The 22,065-nt window shown below is 45.2% G+C and overlaps 1 protein-coding gene and 1 long non-coding RNA gene across 2 annotated transcripts in view; one reads left to right on the forward strand and one right to left on the reverse strand.

Annotated features, from left to right (window-relative positions):
• The window catches only part of LOC122469996 (testis development related protein), a 40,029-nt gene that overhangs the window by 3,464 nt on the left and 14,500 nt on the right, over positions 1-22,065 (reverse strand). The window contains exon 3 of the mRNA XM_043557180.1: positions 88-191. Coding sequence (XP_043413115.1) covers positions 88-191 — 104 coding nt within the window. The remainder of the gene's footprint in view (positions 1-87; positions 192-22,065) is intronic.
• On the forward strand, positions 84-8,547 carry LOC122470016. The gene is made up of 2 exons (XR_006293797.1): positions 84-194; positions 6,579-8,547. It is a non-coding gene; the product is annotated as an uncharacterized LOC122470016 (long non-coding RNA).

Here is a 22,065-nt window from a genome sequence, read left to right on the forward strand (position 1 = left end):
GGAGGGACTGACCACAGTTTTGAGGTAACGTCACCCGTGGCACCTGCCTCCCTGGAGACCATAGCACTTGAACCCACGGACACTTACCCTTTGGACTTGGGGGATTTACATCTTTCAAGCAGTTGCTGTTCATCGTCTTTATTAAACAGAGAAGTCACTTCCTTCCAGCCTCGGAAGCTTGCTCCCTGAACCTAGTAAGAGGTTAGAAAAAGATACAATCTGAGGTAGTAAATAAACAGTAACCATGGAGCTTGAAGTTAGAAAAGAAACCAGCACCGCCTGCCTTCCTCCGCCGCGTCTGCACACGGGCAGTTCCCCCTGGCTGTAGGTGACCACAGAGGTCACACACATGGCACCCGCCACCAGCACATCCAGGCCGCCAGGGTCACTCCCCCACGTTCCGGAACAGGCTGGCCAACAGTCCTATGTTGGGACAGCCATACCAGGCTGGGGTGCGGGGGGGGGGGGGTTGGAGAGGAGGTCACTTTACTGAGTCTGTCCCAGTCCAGACGTGTCTCAGTCAATGCCTGGCACCTCAGATTCAAAGGTCTGTGTTAATAAGGAATGGAGGAAGGGGCAGGTCCCCTGAGCAGGTGCCTTGTGCGTGAACTCACCGAGCTGGGCCTGGATTCCTCTTGTTTGTGAGGGAGTGGAGGGGAACAGAGGGGGACTCCTAGGGGGCAGACCTAGCTTTCAGATACTTTGACATGTTAAATACGTAACATAAAGTGACTGTGGACACTGGACCAAGAGGCTGCATGATGGCCACGGCTTCCGACAGTATCTGAGAACAAGAAAATGGCTCGTTGACGAACCTGCTGGGCGACCCGATGGCCCAGCAGCCCCAAGAGGGTCCAATCCTGAGTGTAAATGTGGGTGCGAGCTGGTCAGGGCCGCCCCATGGGAGAACTGTTCTCGATGCGGAGGCCTTTTCAGAGTGTGCAGATGAGCTGGGGAGCCGGCTACGTCCTCCCGTGCTGCGGTCACCAGGCGGGGGGGGGGGGGGGGGGGGGGGGACGTGAGCTAGCAGCAGTGCTGTCCAGCCCCGGGGTCCTCTTTGTTCTCAGCTTCCCTGTCGACTCTGTATCAACTTCTGCACGTTAATAAATTTCCATTCGTAACTTTTCAGTCTTTCTACCGTGTGCCCCGGCCGTTCCTCACCCTCCTTAAAAGAAGAAGCCAAAAGCTTCTTTTGCCAGGAAGGTCAGAATTCGTGGGCTCATTCTGTGGGACATCAAATCCTTGTTCGTTCACAGATCTGTTGAAGACCTGGGTTCAGGCAGTGAGGATGGGGGTCTCTACGGACAGGTGACACTGGAAGAGGCAGAAGTCACATGGAAGGAACTACACGGACAGATGATAGATGGCAGCAGACCCACAGAGCAGAGGAGCCGGCGGTGAGTGCCCGTGTGACTCGATGGGGCGGGTGGAACCGTGTGCAGCCACGGCCGGCCGGGCACTCGGCTCTGTGGGCCTGACGTCCGTGCCACAGACTGAGCTCTGACCACAGTGGTAGAAAACTAGACATCGTTAAAGGAGGAAAGCGAGAAACGCAGGAACACCTGGAAATTAAAAACCATTCTTCTGAACAGCCAACGGATCAAAGGAGAAATTTAAACAAAAATCTTGGGACGAACAAAAATGGAAAACAACATACAGAAACCCGGGGGATGTAGCAACAGCTGTGCTAAGAGGAAGCTCGTACAGAAACAAGAAAGCCTGCGAGTAAACCACCTAACACTGTGTCTCAAGGTGCCAGAAAAAGAGTAACAAACTGAGCCCAAAGCTGGCGGAATGAAGGAAAGGGTAAAGATTAGAGGAGAAATAAGCGAAATACAGAACATAAAACCGACAAATCTTTAGCTAGACTCACCAAGGAAAACAGGAGCCACGTGAACAAAATTTTATGTAAAAGACAGACGACATGACAGCTGATAGCTCATGACCACAGGATGGTAAGAAGCTATGAACAACATACACCAGCAAACTAAATGACCTCGAAAAAATGGATAAATTCTTAGAAACATACAACCTACCAAGACTGAAGTAGGAAGAAATAGAAAATCTGCACAAACCATTACTACGAAGGAGACTGAATCCGTAATCAAAAGTCTCCCAAGGAAGGAAAGCCCCGGACCAGTGGGCTTCACTGGTGACTCTACCGAACACTTTAAAAGAATTAACACTAATCCTTCTCAAACTGTTCCAAAAACTAAAAGAGGAGGGAACACTCCCAAACTCATTTACAAGGAAGGCCCGCATTATCCTAACAGCAAAGCCAGAAAAGGACACTTCAAGCAAAAAAAAAGAAAAAAAATGGGCCAGTACCCCTGATGAATATAGATGCAAAAATTCTCAATAAAATACTAGCAGACCCAACTTCACAGCACGTTGTAAGAATCCCTCGCCGAGGTCAAGTGAGATTTATCCCTGGGATGTGAGAATGGTTCAAATACGCAAGTTGATAAACACAGTCCTTCACAAATGAAAGAATCAAAGGAAACAATCTTACCTCAGTAGATGCAAAAAAAGTATTTAACAAAATGCAACACCCACTCATGATTAAAAACTCAACAAATTCGGTATAGAAGGAACAGAACAACTGAGTAAAGGTAATAAATGACAAGCCCACAGCTAACATCGCACTCAGTGGTGAAAGGCTGAAAGCTTCTCTCAGATCAAAAACGAAACAAGGATGCTCACCCCTGTTCAACCTAGCAATGGGTGTCCTAGCTAGGGCAACTGGACAAGGAAAAGGAGGAAGGGGCGTCAGAACTGGAAAGGATTATGTGAAACTGTCTCTGGTTGCAGAATACATGATTTTATATACAGAAAACCCCACAGACTCCAGCAAACCACTGTCAGGTCTAATCCACGACTTCAGTGCATCTGCAGCGTGCAAATTAACACTCAGAATTCAGTAACCTTTCTTTATGTTAACAGTGAATTTTCTAAAAAGGAAATAAAATGCTCCCCTTTACAACAGCATCAAAAACAATAAACTACTTAACAATAAATTTAATCAACCGGTGAAAGAGCTCCACACTGAAAACTACAAGACACTGGCGAAAGAAAAGTGAAGAGGACGGAAAGAGAGAGTATCCTCTGTTCACGGACTCCGGCGATACTGCCCAAATCTCCATACTTCCCAAAGCTCACTACACACTCAGTGTGATCCCTGAATGATTCCAATGGTATTTTTTTTTTGACAAACAATCCTAAAAATGTGTACAGAACCACAAAAGACCCCAGATAGCCAAACCACTAAGAAAGAAAAAGTGGGAAGCTCCACGCTCCTGGATTACGAAGCTGGCATAATAAAACCCCATGGCACTGGCAAAGACACAAGGACACACAGGGAACAGAACCAGCAGCCCAGAAATAAACCCTTATACACAGTCACCCAGTACCTAATGAGAGCCATTAACATTCAGTGTAGAAAAGACAAGCTTCCTCAGTAAAAGTTTTCGGGAAAACCGGCCCACTGTCTTGTAGCACTCACAAAAATTAGCTAGAAATGCATTAAAGACTTAAGTTTAAGACTGGAAAACCATACGGGGCACCTGGGTGGCCCAGCTGGTTGAGCATCCAACTTCAGCTCAGCTCATGATCACGGTTCATGGGTTCGAGCCCTGTGTCAGGCTCTGTGCTGACAACTCAGAGCCTGGAGCCTGCTTCAGATTCTGTGTCTCCCTCTCTCTGTGCCCCTCCCCTGCTCACGCTGTGTGTGTCTCTCTCTCAAAAATAAACATTTAAAAAATTTTTGAAGGAAAGAAAAAGAGACTGGAAAATCATGGAAGTCCTAGAAGAGAACAGGACAAAGCCCCTTGACATGGGTCGTGGTGATGCCTTTTGAGTGTGACACCTAAGGAAGGCACAAGCAATGAAAGCGAGACTACACAACTGGGACCAAACCAGAGTCTGCACAGAACAAATGACCAGCAAAATGAAAAAACAAACAAACAAAAAAACACCCCAGCCTGCAGAATAAGGAAAAAATGTGCAAACCATGTAGCTGATAAGGTGGTAATATCCAAAATATATAAAGAACTCTACCTTAATAACAACAAAACAATAATCCTATTTTAAAATGGGGAAAAGATCCGAACAGGAACTTTTCCAAGGCCACGTACACACTAAGGTGCCCCACGTCACCCCTCACCAGGGAGATACGAGGCACTTCTGTCACAATGGCCGAACTCAAAAACTAGAAACTGCAGGTGCTGGTGAGGATGGGGAGAAACCACTGGTGGGAAGGTACCTGGGTGCAGCCACTGTGGAAAACTGTGTAGAGGTTTCTCAAACGACTGAAAATGGAAGTACCATGTGATCCAGCATTTCACTCCAAGGAGGCAAAACCGACACTGAAGGGGCACCCGCATCCCGCTTTCAGAGCAGCACGAGCATTATTCACAAGAGCCAAGATAAGGAAATAGCCTGAGTTTCCACTGACGCATGAAGGAAACGTAGTACACACACAAGGGAACAGCATTCAGCCATAAAACAAGAAGGAAGTCCCGCTGTTGGTGACAACGGGGATGGACCTCGAAGGGACTGTACCAACGGAGAAATCAGAGAAACACAAATACTGGGATCTCACTTGTTAATGGCATCTTAAAAACAAACTCGAGAAAAAAGCGAACACATTTGTGGATACTGGAGGCACAGTGAGGGGGTGCGGAATTGGAGGAAGGGATCCAGTGGTACAAACTCCCAGCTAGAAGATAAGGAAGTACTGAGGCGCAACGTACGACATGGGGACACGGCCGAGTCTGCGATACATCCTAAAAGTTCTATGAAAAGAAAAAACATCTTTCCTTCTCATGTAGGTGACACGATGTCGCTGTGCCCAGAATTCCAGCCGCCGTGCTGCACGTCTGGTGCTCAGCGGTGCTGTCTGCAGCGACACGTCCATAAAATGAGAAATAAAACAAGGGAACCTGCAAACTTCACCTCCTTGGATCAGGATACAGACCCTTATCCATGCCATCCTTCAAACTTCAGTCTCACACTTCATTATCTCCAACAAGATGTCCCCAAATTACGTGAAAACCAGAGAGTCATCTGCATTGTCTTCGGTTGCTCCTCAGGCAATAAAATGCTAGGCTGAAGTGCTTTAGTTACCCCAAGGCAGCAAGGGCAAACTCTTTAATTCCTGGCATCATGAGCAACCCCAGAAGCACCTGTTCACGGTACTGAGAAAGCAGCGGCTACTGTCCCCAGGGGCCTGCTGCAACTCTTGGTCCAAAATGTACCAATACACAGATTTTACCACAACAGGAAAAACTACACCAACACTGAATGGTGATGGGGGCGTCTGGGGGGGCTCAGTCAGCTAAGCGTCTGACTCTTGATCTCAGCTCAGGTCATCATCTCACAGTTCATGGCATGAAGCCCCGAGTCAGGGTCTGTGCTGACAGTGCAGAGCCTGCTTGGGATTTTCTCTCTCTCTGTCTCTGTCCCTCCCCTGCTCGCATGTGCAAACACTCTCTCAAAATAAATAAACCTAAAAAAAAAAAAAAAAAACAAAAACCAAAACCCTGAATGGTGACGGATGAGCCACACCATTTCATTGGAGAGAACAAAGGGAATATTATACCAAAATACCTCTGAAAAACAGGAACTAATGCAGGGACCCCAAAGAAGAATACGACACAACACACTGGTTAAGTCCCACACACTGGTTCCGTCCATCTCCTGCGTAATGCCAATACTTTAATAAAAGCAATTAAATGTGTGTACTTTTTCAAGGTATTTGAGTTCACAGGGGATTTTTAGGGGAGAAAGTTAAAAATCGTTGGGTCAGGTATGCCAATATTGTATTAGGAGATCACTGTTGTAATTATATGGTGAGAGTTCAAGGTCAGTGTGTAAGTCACCAGGTGTGCGGTGTGTGACCTGGTGCGAGCGACTTACGTACATGAACCCACGAGTGCTCTGATGCCCAGAATCACTCGCACGCTAAACGCATCTCCTGGTGTTGACGCAGAAGAACCAGAGAACCACGTTCTCAGCCACGGCGGATAGCACGCGGGGCTCCCGGGTCGCACTCTGCACCCAGGGAAGGGAGGTGACGGTGTGTGTGTTGGCGTCAGGGCCACGGGAACCTCCCCAGAGCCTCTCCTTGGCATCAGCATCAGCCAGCGTGTGCTCACTCTGCCTGAAAGCCGTGGAGACGACACCTGCTCTACAGCCTCGCTCCCAAGCTACGAGCGGCCCACGCGGGAATGGGCACGGGCTGCCGTGTCTCAAGGAACATGGAGAGCCACAGCCGGGCCAAGGGTTCCAATTATGATGTCATTTTCAGAGACTTTTTCTAGACCATTCTAAACTTGAGAACTCACAATAATCTTACGTTTACACACCCAGAGGTTACTGACACACTGGTAATCCTGGAGAAAATGCTTTCACCACCCAGTTCAGGCCTCTAGGTCAAACTGTGAATCCATATCCCCGGCTCTGTAGAGCTGTCGGGCCACAGGGACAATTCTGACCGGGACACTCAGCAGCCCACAGGAAGCGCACGCTGAAAATACCTTAGAGGGATGTGGTCTGACTCCCGCTGGCGTGGAGAGAAGCTCGGAGGCCGCACCGGGGAGGCAGAGACCCAGCCCTCCTGGCAGAGGGAGGCAGTGGGCCAGTGTGAAGCCGACAGGGGCAGCCCAGTTCCCAAGCCCTGCTTGTCCCCACTGTCCCACCTGGAGGACCAGATGACAGAGATGTCTTGGGTACACGCAGACGCAAAGGCAATGGTGACAAGCATCCCTCCCTCCACTGAGGGCATGTGGCTAACCGGGGTCCTTGAGGTGGGTAAGAGTGAGATGGGCCGGCCCTCCGCCCGAAACAAGGGGCCACGGGCCGCCCTGCTGGAGAGCCGGCCTTCTGAGACACCAGGGGCGCCCACCGATGGCCCTCGGTCAGGCTGGGGTGAAGCGTGAGTGGCACACACGGTCCCGAGACCAGCACAGTAAGCGACCGTGTCCTGCACAGGTGCTCCCTGGGGGCCCGCGGGTCAAAGGCACTTGTAACCACAGGGCGCAGGAGCCGTACGCGGCCACTCACTCTGAGGTGCACAGTCCCGTGGCCGTGCCCACGGACAGGACACACACAGGAACTCAGGACCCTTAGATGTGTGTGCACGTCTCTTCTTTCACAGATCCCAAGCATCCACACCAGCTCTGAACCGTTCACATGGGTGGAAGGGAAGACGGAAGCCTGGGATTCAGAGGAAAGCGCATCTTTGTGTGGACGAGGCCAGTGAACAAGAAAACACACTCTGTAGTCCCAAACAGGGTCCAAACCCAATGCCCGTCAGCAGAGGGCTCAGTGAGACAGCAGGGTGCGTCTGCACCCAGCTAGAAGGGCCCACGGGCGCGACCACACTGCCAGCAACATGTGCACACGAATCACAAAGGCAGAATGCCAACAGTCCCCACTCCCTACCGGGTGGTGCCCCTGTACGTGCAGGTGCAGCCATGTCTAGTCTTTATACAGTTACGTGTACGTGTTCACGTACATGTCCTGATGGAGCCATCCCTGCATGGGGCATTAAAGTTTTTATATGTTTACACCTGTCTCTTAGACGTGTATCTTCTATGCCAACAGCACAGCAAGGAAAGAACTGGTTGGCTGGCAAATTAAAAAGAGACTCCTTGTTCACCCTTTGAGTGTCTTAGTTTGGGCAGTTGTAACAGACCACAGACGGAGCGGCTCACCCGACACTTAATCCTCCCAGTGCTGGAGGCCGGACGGGCAGATCTGGGGTCAGGTGACGGTCCACCTCCTCCTGGTGCACAGACAGTGTCTTCCCCGTGTCCCCGTGTGGAGGAGGAAGGGCCAGGCGCGCCGTGGGGTCTCCTCTGTAAGGACCCTAACCCCATCACGGAGGCTGCACCCTCACGACCTCCTCTCCTCACAAAGCCCCCCTTCTGAACTGTCACCTGGGGGCTTAGGTTTCACCGAACGAAATCGAGGGGGACACAGACACAGCCCATAGCACTAGTGAACGTATAATCCACCAAAAATGTATGTGTCTGGAGCTGCCGTCCTAAGACCTGGTAAGTCGGTGTTCCTCCTCTGGGCCACAAAGGCAAGTAACTGAGTCACTGTTTTCTCAGTTCTCTCTGGGGATTATGACCTGACCCCATCCTGGCTGCACAGAAGAGGAAGTAATTCACCTTGCATCACATCTGAACTCCTGCCGGATCAGCAGACTGGCACAGGCTCCCATCACAGCAACCCCTCTCAGCCCCTCCCACCTGTGGGAAGGGGCCGGAAAGAGGGCACACGGTGCCCCCCACACAGCGACACTCAGGCGGCCCAGGAAGTGAAAGACAGGCAGAGCCCTCCACGTGGCCCGTCCTCCTGGTCCTTAGGTAAACACAGCTCACCAGGAAAGCAGGGAAGACAGGGCAGGGGTTGGGGCGGGTGGGCAGGCAGGGCAAATCAAAATGCAGATGAGGACACGAAAAGGAGACCAGACATTACTGAAGAGATACGAAGTCAAATGGGAGAAGAACCACGTGCAAGAGAGAAAGGTTTAGGACAGAATGAACGTAAACGCTGTTGCGTCCAGATGCGAGTTTCACGAGGAAACACAACACGATGGTGGGGAACGCCAGCTGCGGCAGTGCCCCCGGCACAGAACAAAACCTCTTCTCAAGCCCACACGCACACACGTGGGGACAAAGGACAGCACGCACGTTTACACCTGCTGAGAAAGACCGGTTCCAGGAGTGTGGCAAGAGCCCACGTTTTCAGCACGCCTCTGGGCAGCAGTGGAGGCCGGAGGGAGACGTCCTAAGGGACAATAACTGCGTCTAGAATTTTGTGCCACAGGTGATATGTGAAAGCAAAAAACCGCAACAAGAAATAAGAGCCACTCTCCGACCGTGGAAAGCGTCTCTCATGCTGCAGAGGAGCTCGTCCTGTAAGTGCTCCGCTCTAAATCGGCCGAACAGGGAGGGGACCGTTCACACACACAGCATGCACTCTCTACAGGACTCCTAGCCCATATACTGCAGAGTGAGCACTGAACTCGGAAGCGCGGAATCCGGTGTCTTGAGGGAAAGCGTAAAACATTAAAAGTGATAAATTCTGAAGAGCAAAAATTATGGTGGAGAGAGAACGAGTTGGGAACTGCTTCTTTTACTTGTAACTTTATAGGTCTTTTTTAACTGGAAAAATAAAAAACAAGAAAGACACTAGGAACGGTTGGCATATATAATAACATCCAGTGACCTCTCCCAGCCTGGCACTCAGACAACAGAGAAAAATAACAGGCATCCAGATTGACAAGGAAGAAGTAAACTTTCACTATTTGCAGATGACAGGATACTCTATGGAGAAAATCTGAAAGACTCCACCAAAAAATGGCTACAACTGATAAAATAAATTCAGGAAAGTGGCAGGATACAAAATCAACATAAAGAAATCTGTTGCATTTCTATGTACCAATAACAAGGCAGCAAAAACATAAATTAGGAAAATAATTCCACTTACAAATGCACCAAAAATAATAAGATACCCAGAAATAAACCTAACCAAAGAGGTAAAAGATCTGTACTCTGGAAACTATAAAACACTGATAAAAGAAACTGAAGAAGACACAAAGAAATGCAAGGACATCCCATGCTCATGGATAGGAAGGACAAATATTGTTAAAATGTCAATACTACCCAAAACAATCTACAGAATTAATGCAATCCCTATCAAAATACCAACAGCATTCTTCACAGAGCTAGAACAAACAATCCTAAAATTTGTATGGAACCACAAAAGACCCCAAATAGCCGAAGAAATCTTGAAAAAGAAAAGTAAAGCTGGAGGCATCACCATTCAACTTCGAGTTATATTACAAAGCCATAGTGATAGAAACAGTATGGTACTGGCACAGAAATAGGAAGTATATCAATACAACAGAATAGAAAACCCAGAAATGGACCCACAACTATATGGCCAACTCATCTTCGACAAAGCAGGAAAGAATTTGATGGAAAAAAAGACCGTCTCTTCAACAAATGGTGCTAGGAAAACTGGAGGGTGGCATGCAGAAGAATGAAGAACTGGACCACTTTCTTAACACCATACACAAAAATAAATTCAAAATGAATGAAAGTCCTAAATATGAGGCAGGAAACTATCAAAATCCTAGACAAGAACACAGGCAGCTACCTCTTTGACAACGGCCACAGTAACTTTACGAGACACGTCTCTGTAGGCAAGGGAAACAAAAGCAAAAGTAAACTACTGGGACTGTATCAAAATAAAAAGCTTTTGCACAGTGAAGGTAACAACAAAACTAAAGGCAACTCTGCAAATGATATAGCCAAAAAGGAGTCAGTACCCAACCTACATAAAAAATTTATCAAGGGCGCCTGGGTGGCTCAGTCGGTTAAGTGTCCAGGTCTTGATGTCGGCTCAGGTCATTATCTCACCGTTAGTGAGTGTGAGCCCTGCATCAGGCCCTGTGCTGACAGTGCAGAGCCTGCTTGGGATTTCTCTCTCCCTCTCTCTGTCTCTGCCCCTCTTCAGCTTGCTCACTCGCTCGCTCTCAATAAATAAATAAATACATACATACATACATACATACATACAAAAAAAGAACTTCTCAAACTTGATATCCAAAAAAGCAATTAAAATATAAGAAGACATGAATAGAGAATTTTCCAAAGATGAGGTACAGACAGCCAACAGACGCATGAAAAGATGCTTGACATCACTCATCATCAGGGAAACGCAAATCAAAACTACAATGAGAGATCACCTCACACCTGTCAGAATGGCTAATAAATTAGCAACACAGGAAACCAGTGTTAGCGAGGATGTGGAGAGAAAAGAACCCTCTTGCACTGTTGGTAGGAATGCAACCTGGTGCAGCCACAATACTGAGGGTCCTCAAAAAGTTAAAAATAGAACTATCTGATATTCAGCAACTGCACTAGGTTCTTGCCCAAAGAATGCAAAAATGCTAATTCAAAGGGATACATGCACCTGGATGTTTACAGCAGCATTACCTACAACAGCAAAACTATGGAAGCAGCCAAGCGTCCATCGCCTGATGACACACACATGCACACACACACACTAGAATGTCACTCGGCCATTAAAAAGAATTAACGATGTGGATGGAGCTGAAGCGGATAATGCCTAAGTGAAAGAAATCAGTGAGAGAAAAGACAACTTATGATCTCACTCAGATGTGGAATTTGGGAAACAAACCAGCAAAGGAGAAAGAGAGAGAGACAAACCAAAAAAGAGACTCTTCACTCCAGAGAACACACGGGTGGTCACCAGAGGGGAGGGGGGCGGGGGGAGGGAAGCAGGTGTTGGGGACAAAGGATACACTTGTGGTGAGGGCACCGGCTGTGGTGTGGACGTGCAAGGTCACTGTATTGCACACCTGGAACTAACATGACACTGTGTGTTAACTACACCGGAATTAAGCTAAAAACTTTAAAAAATCCAGCCTTCAACACGAATTTTATAAAACTAAAAACAGCCAAGTAGAAAAATGGGCACAACAAAGGAAAAGCCAGTCTCTGGACACATGGTGTCCAGAGATGGTGACCCGGGAGCTGCCTGGGAGACCTGGGTCTCGGCCTCGCCACCTCAGGTCAGCCCTGCAAGTTCACCGTATCCCTGGGGGTGGAGGAACAAAGGATCTCGGTGCCGGCTGAGCTGCTGTCATTTAAATAGGTCTCCTGTTCTGCCCCGGGTTGTGACCCAGTTGTGATCCCTGCCAGGAGGGGATGGCTCGGCTGATGGGGCAGCGCCCACAGGGGCTCCTCAGGTTTCTCTGAAAAGCTGAGACGCTGCATTTGGGGTAACGTGTTCCTTTCTCTCTTTAGTCTTCTTTGTCTCGTTGGACCTTGGGACGCAGCAGTGACGTGCTAATTAAGAGTCCTGAGGCCAGGAAACAGTGACAGAAGGCAGTGTCCCTAATCAATTTGTTTACCAAGTGAGTGTGAGGATCAAGTTTACAAGATGCTCAGAAGGGAAGTCGGGGGCGCTGCGGAGACTCCGGACCAGCACACTCAGTCCAGCACCGTAGAACCTCTGCACTTAATACCCACAGACTGTCAGGAAGAGGTGGGTAAGCCGCACGCGACCTGTCAATTCCTGTGAGTGTGGCCAGCATACACCCTCAGTCAACCCACGTCTTCACACGCCAGCATTTACATCCCAGACCAATCAGTGTGCCAAAAGCCAGTGAGGACGGCGGCGACACAGCCACTCGGACGAGCGAGCTCGTGTTCTTTGCTTGGGCACATTCTGCAACCCAAAGTTAACAATAATAAACTCACTCAGAACTGACTTTAAGTGGCATTTTTAATCATTTCCCATCCCTAGAAATTTCTAGCTTATGTCCTTCACAATATCTGTTTGAAAACCAAACGGTAAACTGACAGTGGTAACTACTTATTTAGAGCAAGGAGAATCTGGAGCGGGGAAGAGGGCATTTGTACTTCCCACACCCAGCCGCCTAACGAAGTACTTCGTGGAAATGAAAATTAACCTTCCCAAATGACGAGTTAACGTTCAGTCTACACAAACCGTAACTGCATGGAGTCTTGAACGCCTGATGGAAACAAACGTGTTAATCAGAGCACGTGGAGGGCTTCGGCGATCTCGCACCGAACAGCACGCACGCCTGTCTGTGGCACAGAGCGGCCTGGCGCGGCCTCCTGGGCACAGGTGCCCTCCCATCCAGCAGGCACCGGACACATTACTGCTCCGTGGGGATCCACGCGCACCTGTGGTCGGCACTCGTCGGCTTCAGTAACCGGCCGGCGGCAGGGGTGGGGGGGAGCGGGACTTGGAGAGCAGCTCTGGAAGAAAAAGACTCTCTATCCAAAGGGGCTGACCTCCTATTAAAAACAATTCACAAGCTCTGCTCAGCATCAGCCATTGCTGCTTTCTAGATACCCCGTAGGCTAGAACAGAGCGATATCCCATAGGCTGCAAGATTTCAAGGCAGTCTGAACTTGAAAAAGTTGGTCCATTAGTGGTACCTGACGGATGTAAATTTGCCTCCTAGTTCACCTTGTGTCAAGAGCTAAAACTGGACCTAACCTTGTCTTATTTCTTGGTGGGTAATAACTGAAAATAAAGGTTTTATTTCCATGCTCTCTTCTTAAAAGTAATGAAAACAATCAAACAGGAGTCATTTATCATCACGTGTTTTCTGACCTGTGTGTGCACCCCCAAGATAATGATCATATTTCATTCCCCCCCTTTTCTATTTAGATTTTGTTTACGTGGGGTTTTTGTTAAACCAGGCTGTTGGATATCACTTGGAAGGGATACCAATTACAATTAGAAAGCTGGATTCTTAACTTTTAAAATCATTTTCAGGGACATGACAATTGGCATTTCTCTCAGAAACCACGTTTTGAGTGTGGAGGTTAATTGTATGGAATGCCACTCTTTTTTTTAAACAAATGGTACAATATAAAGAAAATCCCTTAATCAATAGAGATCTCTGAGTAATAAAAAAACCAGATACATAGATAAAAGTTTTTAAAAAGTCCGCTTTCCAAAAATAATTTTGAAGCAGCCAAAAAAAAAAATGCATGACCAACCACAGAGACACACACACACACCCCAATTTACACGAAAGCTGGGTGTGAGAGCACCCAGATGTTGAAGTACTACAAAGCAGCCATTATCAGTATGTTCTAACAGGACTGAGGGAAACAATGTCAAAGAATAAATAAAGGTATGACGGCAACGCTGCCCCGCGAGAAAACACCAGTAAAGACACAGACGTGACCATGAAGACCAGGAAGTACAATAAATGAAATAAAAACTTACTGGTGGGTTTCAGCAGGTCTTAATTTGGAGACTAAAGACCCCCCCACCCCAAAGAAGGATCAGCACAGATCGATTACGAAGCCAACAACCAGGGACGACGAGAATGAAGGAAAACGAGGCAGCGGCACACGCCCACCCAAAAGCGCCAGGAGAAGGGACAGTCGACAGAACGTTACCTGGCTTCACTGAAAATCGAAAACCGGTATGTCCGGAAAGCTTAACAGAGTACAAATGGGATGAACACACACCCGCAAACACACACACACCAAAATCCACCCGCCGCCGGTTCACGGGACACCGTCCCGATGTGAAGCACCAGGAGTGGTCTCCGTCCTGCAGACTGACCTGCCCGCAGCCGGACGGCAGGCGTCCCGGGACACCCCCACTTCGGATGGAAGAGAGATAAATGCAGGGCTCCCATGATCCGTTCCGGTACCAGAACTGAAAGAAAACTTCACAGAACTAAGGAAACCTCCAGACCGAAGACTACAGGTGTCAGCCGGGCAACGGCCGAATGAAGAGACACACAGGGGAGGCGGGGGAGGCCGTACAGGGCCTCGGCGCCCTCCTCCAGAGCCGGCCCGCTCTTCACCCCCCACCCCCTGCACCTCTGTGTGCTCACCAGCCACAAAGCTCCACTAAGTCTCGTGTGCAAAGTTTTTATTGGAGTTTCATGCTGCAGGCATGACTGACTAAATCACTGGCCAGAAGCTAGATTTCAATGTCCAGTCTTCTCCCTTCTGGAAATCTCAAGCCTCTCATCACAGGCCTGGTCCTTCTGGTGACGAATCCTCATCTTCAGTCATTGTGTTAGCAAAACAAACGCTCCTCACATTCAGGAAATCTCAAGGATTTTAGAGCCTCTGTGCTAGGTATCAGGAGCGAGGACCACACACATTTTTTATTACACCACACAAAGACAAGGAGAGAATCTTGAAAACTACAAGAGAAAATGATTAGTCGCTTACCAAGGAAGCCCTAGGAAGACTGAAAGCTGACTCTCCCAAGACAACAGTGGAGGCGAGGAGGCCGTGGAGTATCACATCCAAAGCACCAGCAAACAACGGATGTCAAACAAAAATCCTTACCCATTAAAGCTATCTTTCAGAAAGAAAGATGAAATCAAGACTTCCCTAGATAAACAAGTTTGAAAGAATGTGCTGCCTTACAAGAAGCACTACAGGAAGCCCCTTGGGCTAAAAGTAAGTAACACAGTGAGCAGATCCGCAGGGAACACAAAGAACATGGTAAGGAGATGAGGTCATTTCATATAAAACACAGTATAAGGCCTCCTTTTTTGCCTTCTTATAATTAACTTAAAAAAGTATATAATACAATATGTATATAATACAATGTTGGGCCCACATCTACAAATATAATGCATGTGTAATGTATTTGCCAGTAACGACATAAAGGAAGTGGGTGGGAAGAAAAGTGTACTGGACTAATTACTACAGATAGTAAGTGATAAACTAAAATGTTATGTGAGAAAATACGCACAACGCAAAAGGGAACAGAAGAGAAACAGAGGAGCAAAAAAACCTGGGACACAGAAAACAAAAAGTAAAATGTCACATGTAAACCCCACCACAGCGATACTATTACATGTAAGCGGATTAAATAATCAGTCAAAGGCAGAGACTGCCATACTGAATTATAAAATCTGATCCTACTAAAGGGTGCCTACGGGAAACATACCCTAACTTCAAAGATACAGGAGACTGAAAGTAAAAGGAAGAGAGATCATAGAAACAAGCAACCACACACACACACACACACACACACACACACACACAAAGCTGGAGCAGTTCCATCAGTGAATAAGATAAACATTAAAATTTCAAAAGTTGCTAAAGATAAAGAGAAATTTCATAATGACAAATGGATATGACAATTAAAGACATACAGACTCATACTAACAACAAAATGCAAAAGGAAAACGGGGGCACCTGGGTAGCTCAGTCAGTTGGGCGTCCGACTGTATTTCAGCTCAGGTCACGATCTCATGATTTAAGAGTTCAAACCTAGTGTCGGGCTGTATGCTGACAGTGCAGAGCCTGCTTGGGATTCTTGCTCTGTGTGTGTGTGTGTGTGTGTGTGTGTGTGTGTGTGTGTGTCAAAATAAATAAATAAACTTAAAGTTTAAAAAAATAGGGGCGCCTGGGTGGCTCAGTCAGTTAAGCATCTGACTTTGGCTCAGGTCATGATCTCAGTTTTTGGGTTTGAGCCTCACGTCAGGCTCTGTGCTAACAGCTCAGAGCCTGGAGCCTGCTTCGGATTCTGTGTCTCCCTCTCTCTCTGCCCCTCCCCTGCTTGCACTCTCTCTCTCAAAAATAAAATAAAACATTTTTTTAAAAGTAAAATAAAAAGGAAGCAAAACCAGACAGAAATAAAGGGAGAATGAGATAAGCCAACAATGAAAGCTGTGCCACTATCAAACATGAACACCCCTACACATACAATAAGCCACAGGAGCAACAAAAACACTCCAACAACAGAGCACACTCTGAAGTGTGCAAAGAGCAGGGTACAGGAGGGAATGTACACCAGACCCAGAACAAACCTCCTTCTATTTGTTAACAGGATGAACTCCTTCTGAGTAGGTTCGCTGACAACAGTGGTATGAGATCAGAAATCAACAGCAAGAAAACTCACAAATACTGGAAATTAAACAACACATTCCTAAACAACCACCGAGTCAAACAGGGCTGAAAAGGGAAACCAAAAATAGTTCGAAATAAATTACAGACAAGACACAACCTACCCAAACTCATGGGATTCAGTTAAGCAGTGCTTACAGGAAAATGTTTACCTTTAAATGTCTATATAAAGAACAAGGATTTCAAATCAATAATCTAAACTTCCACCTTAACACTGGAAAAACAAATAACCTAACACAAAGGAGAAGGAAAGAAATAAAAAAGATGAAAGCAGAAACCAATCAGAGAGAAGAAGATAACAGTTAACAAAAACAAAAGCTGGCTCTTTCAAAAGATCAACAAAATTGACAAATCTTTAGACTGACCAAAGGAAAAAGAGAGGAGACTCAAATTACTAGAATCAGTAATGAAAGAGGAGACATTATTATTGACTTTACAAAAATAAGGATAATAGGGATGCTTGGGTGGGCTCAGTCAGTTAAGTTGAGGCTTGATTTTAGCTCAGGTCATGATCTCAGGGTTTGTGAGTTCAAGCCCCGAGTCAGGCTCTGTGCTGTCAGCACAGAGCCTGCTTAGGATTCTCTCTCTCCCTCTCTGTCTCCACCCCTCCCCCATTCACAGTCTCTTGTGCTCTCTCTCAAAATGAATATTTAAAAAAAAAAAACTTAAAAAATGAGAAGAACTCTGAACAACTGTATGTCAACAAATTACATAGCACAAATCAAATTCCTACATAGACACACTACCAAAATGGACTCGAGGAAACAAAAAATCTGAATAGACTTCTAAAACAATCAGACAAATTGAATCAATAATCCAGAAGCTACCCTAAAAGAAAGGCACAGGCTCAGATGTCTTCACCACCGAATCCTACCAAACACTTAAACGAATATCATTTATTCACAAATTCTTCCAAAGTGTGTAAGAGAAAGAAACACTTCCTAACTCATTTTCTTTTCTTTTTTTTTTTTACTTTTACTTTTATTTTTTATTTTTTTAAATTTACATCCAAATTAGTTAGCATTTAGTGCAACAATGATTTCAGGAGTAGATTCCTTAGTGCTCCTTACCCATTTGGCCCATCTCCCCTCCCACAACCCCTCCAGTAACCCTCAGTTTGTTCTCCATATTTAGGAGTCTCTTCTGTTTTGTCCCCCTCCCTGTTTTTATATTATTTTTGTTTCCCTTCCCTTATGTTCATCTGTTTTGTCTCTTAAAGTCCTCATATGAGTGAAGTCATGTGATTTTTGTCTTTCTCTGACTAATTTCACTTAGCATAATACCCTCCAGTTCCATCCACATAGTTGCAAATGGCAAGATTTCATTCTTTTTGATTGCCAAGTAACACTCCATTGTATGTATCTACCACATCTTCCTTATCCATTCATCCATCAATGGACGTTTAGGCTCTTTCCATACTTTGGCTATTGTTGACAGTGCTGCTGTGAACATGGGGGTGCATGTGTCCCTTCGAAAGAGCACCCCTGTATCCCTTGGATAAATGCCTAGTAGTGCAATTGCTGGGTCGTAGGGTAGTTCTATTTTTAGTTTTTTGAGGAACCTCCATACTGTTTTCCAGAGTGGCTGCACCAGCTTGCATTCCCATCCTAACTCATTTTCTAACAGAAATATTACCCTCATACCAAAACCAGACAAATACATCATAAGAAAAGGAAATAGACCAGTATCTCATACAAATATAAACAAAAAAATCATCAACAGAATACTAGCAAACTAAATCCAGCAAAAATTAAAAAGCATTGTGCACCATAGCTCAGTGGGAATTATCCCAGGAATGCAAGGTTGGTTCAACATTTGAAAATCAATAATATAATAAAATCATTTCATGAACATAAATAACAAAAATTACATAATCATCTCAATAGAGAAGAAAAAACATTGGACAAAATCAACACCCTTTCATGATAAAAATATTCAAGTAACAGCTCTCCCCTGGTAGAGGGCTATAGACTATTTCTACTTTTTTCCTTATATATGTGTGTATTTATTTTATATAAATGCCCTACCTAAAATACATGTAACTTTTCTAATCAGAAATTATTTTAAGACTGGGCAGCTCTTGATCTCAGCTCAGGTCAAGATCTCGCAGTTCCTGGGATTGAGACCCGTACTGGGCTCTGTGCTGACAGTGCGGAACCTGCTTGGGATTCTCTCTCTCTGCCCCTCCTCTACTCACACGCACTCTCATTTTCTCTCTCAGAAAAATAAATTTTAAAAATTGTCTAAGAATACATTATTTTTAAGTGTTTTTAAGACCTATTTTAATGTATTATTAGCACAAAGTCTGTTATTCTGACCTACTATCTAATGTTAAACACATAAATTGGAAGTAGTCCATTCAAGTTTAAGTACAATTTGCATACATAATTACAATAAAACTCACCGTAGTCTCTAAGTATGGCAGCAATAAATTTTAAGTGTTTGCTTTTTTTTTTCTTTTTTAAAAAGGACTTCCTCAATTTGACAATAGGCACCTAAGAAAAACCCACAGGTAATATCATACTAAACAGTTAAATATTAAAAGCTTTTCCCCTGATCTCAAGAACGAACAAGGATGCCAATCGTGCCGCTCTGATTTAAGACTGTGTTGAAGGAGCCAACATGGCAACAGGAAAAAATAAAATAAAAAGCATCCAGGTTGGAAAGGAAGAGGTACAACTAGCTCTCTTTGCAATAACATCATCTTTTACATAGCAAATCATAAGGAATCCACCAAAAACCTATTACAACTAATAAAGAGTTCAACAAGTTGAGAGAACACATGATCAATATACAAAAATCAGTTGTGTTCCTCTACACCAGCAATGATCAAAAAAAGAAATTAAGAAAACCATCCCATTTAAAAACACATCAAAAGGAATACTTAGAAATAAATTTTATAAAAGGTGAAAATTTATTTCCTGAAAACTACAAAATATTACTAAAATAAAGTTTTAAAATATTTGAATAAATGGAAAATCATACCATGTTCATGGATCACAAGACATAACACTGTCATGATAGCAATGTCCCCAAACTGAGCTATAGGTTCAATCCAATCCTTTATCACAATCCTACCTGACTTCTTTGTAGAAAATGATAAGGCTATTCTAAAACTTATATGGAATCACAAGAGATTCCAAATGGTCAAAACAATGTTTAAAAAAAAAAAGTAGAAGCACTCACAAAAAAACTTACCACAAAGCACCCACACAAAGAACAAACTGACAGTTGCCAGAGGGAAAGGGACAGTGTGACAGGCAAAGTGGATGAAGAGGAGTGGGAGGTACAGGCTTCCAGGTATAGGATGAGGAAGTCCTGGGGATGAAAGACACACCAGAGGGAATACAGTCAGTGGTGGTGTAACAGTGCTATACGGTGACAGAGAGCAGATACACTTGTGGTGAGTGCAGCATAATATATAAAGAAGTTGAACTACAATGTCATACACCTGACACTAACATAACATTATGTGTCAATGACATTCAAATAAAAAAAATATTTTTAAAAAGAACTCACTACAAAGCAATGGTAATCAAGACAGTGCAGCACTGGCACATGAATAAATGAATAGATGAATGGAAGAGAATCCAGAAACGAACCCATACATCTAAGGTCGACTGGTTTTTTTGAAGGGAGCTAAGACCATGAAATAAGAAAAGAATAGTCTTTTTCAACAAATGATGCTGTGAATACTACATAGCCACAAGCAAAAAAATGAAATTGAACCCTTACCTCACACCATATACAAATATTAATTCAAAATGGATCAAAGATCTAAATGTAGGAACTAAAACTCTTAAAAGAAAACACAGGGGTTAAATCTTTATGAGGTTGGATTTGGAAAAGGATTCTTAGCGAAGATATCAAGACCATGAGCAACAAAGGAAAACAAGAGATAAACTGGAGCTCATGCTAATTTTTAAAAACTCCTCAAAGGACACTATCAAGAAAGCGAAGACAGCAGGAGAGGCGGGCCTCCATGCTTCTCTCCACCACACAGGAGCCATAGGAGACCTCCACCCTCAATGCCTCTGTAAATCACATACAACCAGCACGCTACAGGAACTGGAGGGTGCTGTCCTCAGCGTTGCTCTGGATCGAACTTCTCCGTCCCAGTCCAGAGATCAGGATGCCTCTGAGAAACCTGTTGACTCCAGGATAACATGTCACCTGTACGTGCGGCGGCACCAAGAACCAAGCCAGCCCATGACTGACAGGCCACATCAGCGAAACAGAACCTCAAGCCCTCTCCTCCTCCCTCCCCAGTCAACTCCGTTCCAAGTTCAATCTTTCCCAGGTAACTCGGGCATAGGGAGTCTGGCTGCCTCCAAACACGATGAGAAATGTAAGTGTTCTCTTCCCAGTTCTACGAGAGGAGGCCCCACCAGCACCTGGGAACACATGCTAAGTGAGCCAATGTAATGTGCCCTCATAGCCTGATGCCCTCTCCCTCCAGGGCTCACACCAATGGGCAGGATAGTATTTGTTCCTGAGGAGGAAGAGCTACCTTAAAAAATTTTTTTAAGTTTATTTATTTGGAGAGAGAGAAAGAGAGCACAAGCGGGTGAGGGGCAGAGAGGAGACCAAATCCCAAGCAGGCTCTACACCATCAATGCCGAGCTCAGCGTGGGGCTTGAACCCTCAAACTGTGAGCTCATGACATGAGTCAAGATCAAGAGTCAGACACTTCCCGAGTGCGCCACCCAGAAGCCCCTTAAAATTAAGCTTCTCGTTTGGTAAGATGAAGGAACTGAACTTTGATGGAATTTACCCAAAAAGAAAAAGCTATAAAAGGAAGAGTTTTACAATTCAGAATTTATTATGCTTTAGCTACTAACTCTGAGTGAAGATCATAAATACCGGGGATTCGGTCAGGTTTCAGGGCCTCACGGAGCAGGACGTTAGGAGGGCCTCCTGAGTCCACATTGCCTGGGACAGGCAGCAGGGCCTCTGGCTAATCACAGTCCCTTCCCTTCTTCACACTGACTTCCAGTACCTTTCTGAGCTAGGACTTTTAAATGCTCGTTTATCGATCTCTGGAACAACAAACAACAAACAACAAACAACAAACAACAACAACAACAAAAAAAATTGTGTCTGTAATACTATGAAGTCTCTCTGAATACAACTAGTATAAAATGTTGTGTATATTATTAGCATGTTTAAAGTCCCATCAAAACAAACTAGCCGGCAAAGCCCACAGTCAGCAAGAACACACAGCAGCTCTCCAGCACAATTACTCAGTAACGTTCTGTAAGTTCTAATCAATACAAGGCATAAAACAGAAACGAGTTAAAACTACTGGAAAGGAAATTATATTTATTATTATTTAGACTAGAGAACAAGAAAATGGCAAAGCATCAAATGAGCCATCAGACCTAAGGAAATGGCTAAATATAAAAAAATTGCTTTATTACAGTTAAAGACAATAGAAAAAAAACCATTCACAAGGACAAAAACATGAGAAATATTCAGAAAAAAAAGTTACGTGTTGTCTTCGTAAACTATATTAAAAAGAAGACTTGAAGAAATGAGGATTATAAAATCATTACTGGAATGGCAAATGAGAGTAGAGATCTTCTCTCTT

This window comes from Prionailurus bengalensis, chromosome B1 (genome assembly GCF_016509475.1).
Source record: "Prionailurus bengalensis isolate Pbe53 chromosome B1, Fcat_Pben_1.1_paternal_pri, whole genome shotgun sequence".
Classification (NCBI taxonomy): Eukaryota; Metazoa; Chordata; class Mammalia; order Carnivora; family Felidae; genus Prionailurus; species Prionailurus bengalensis.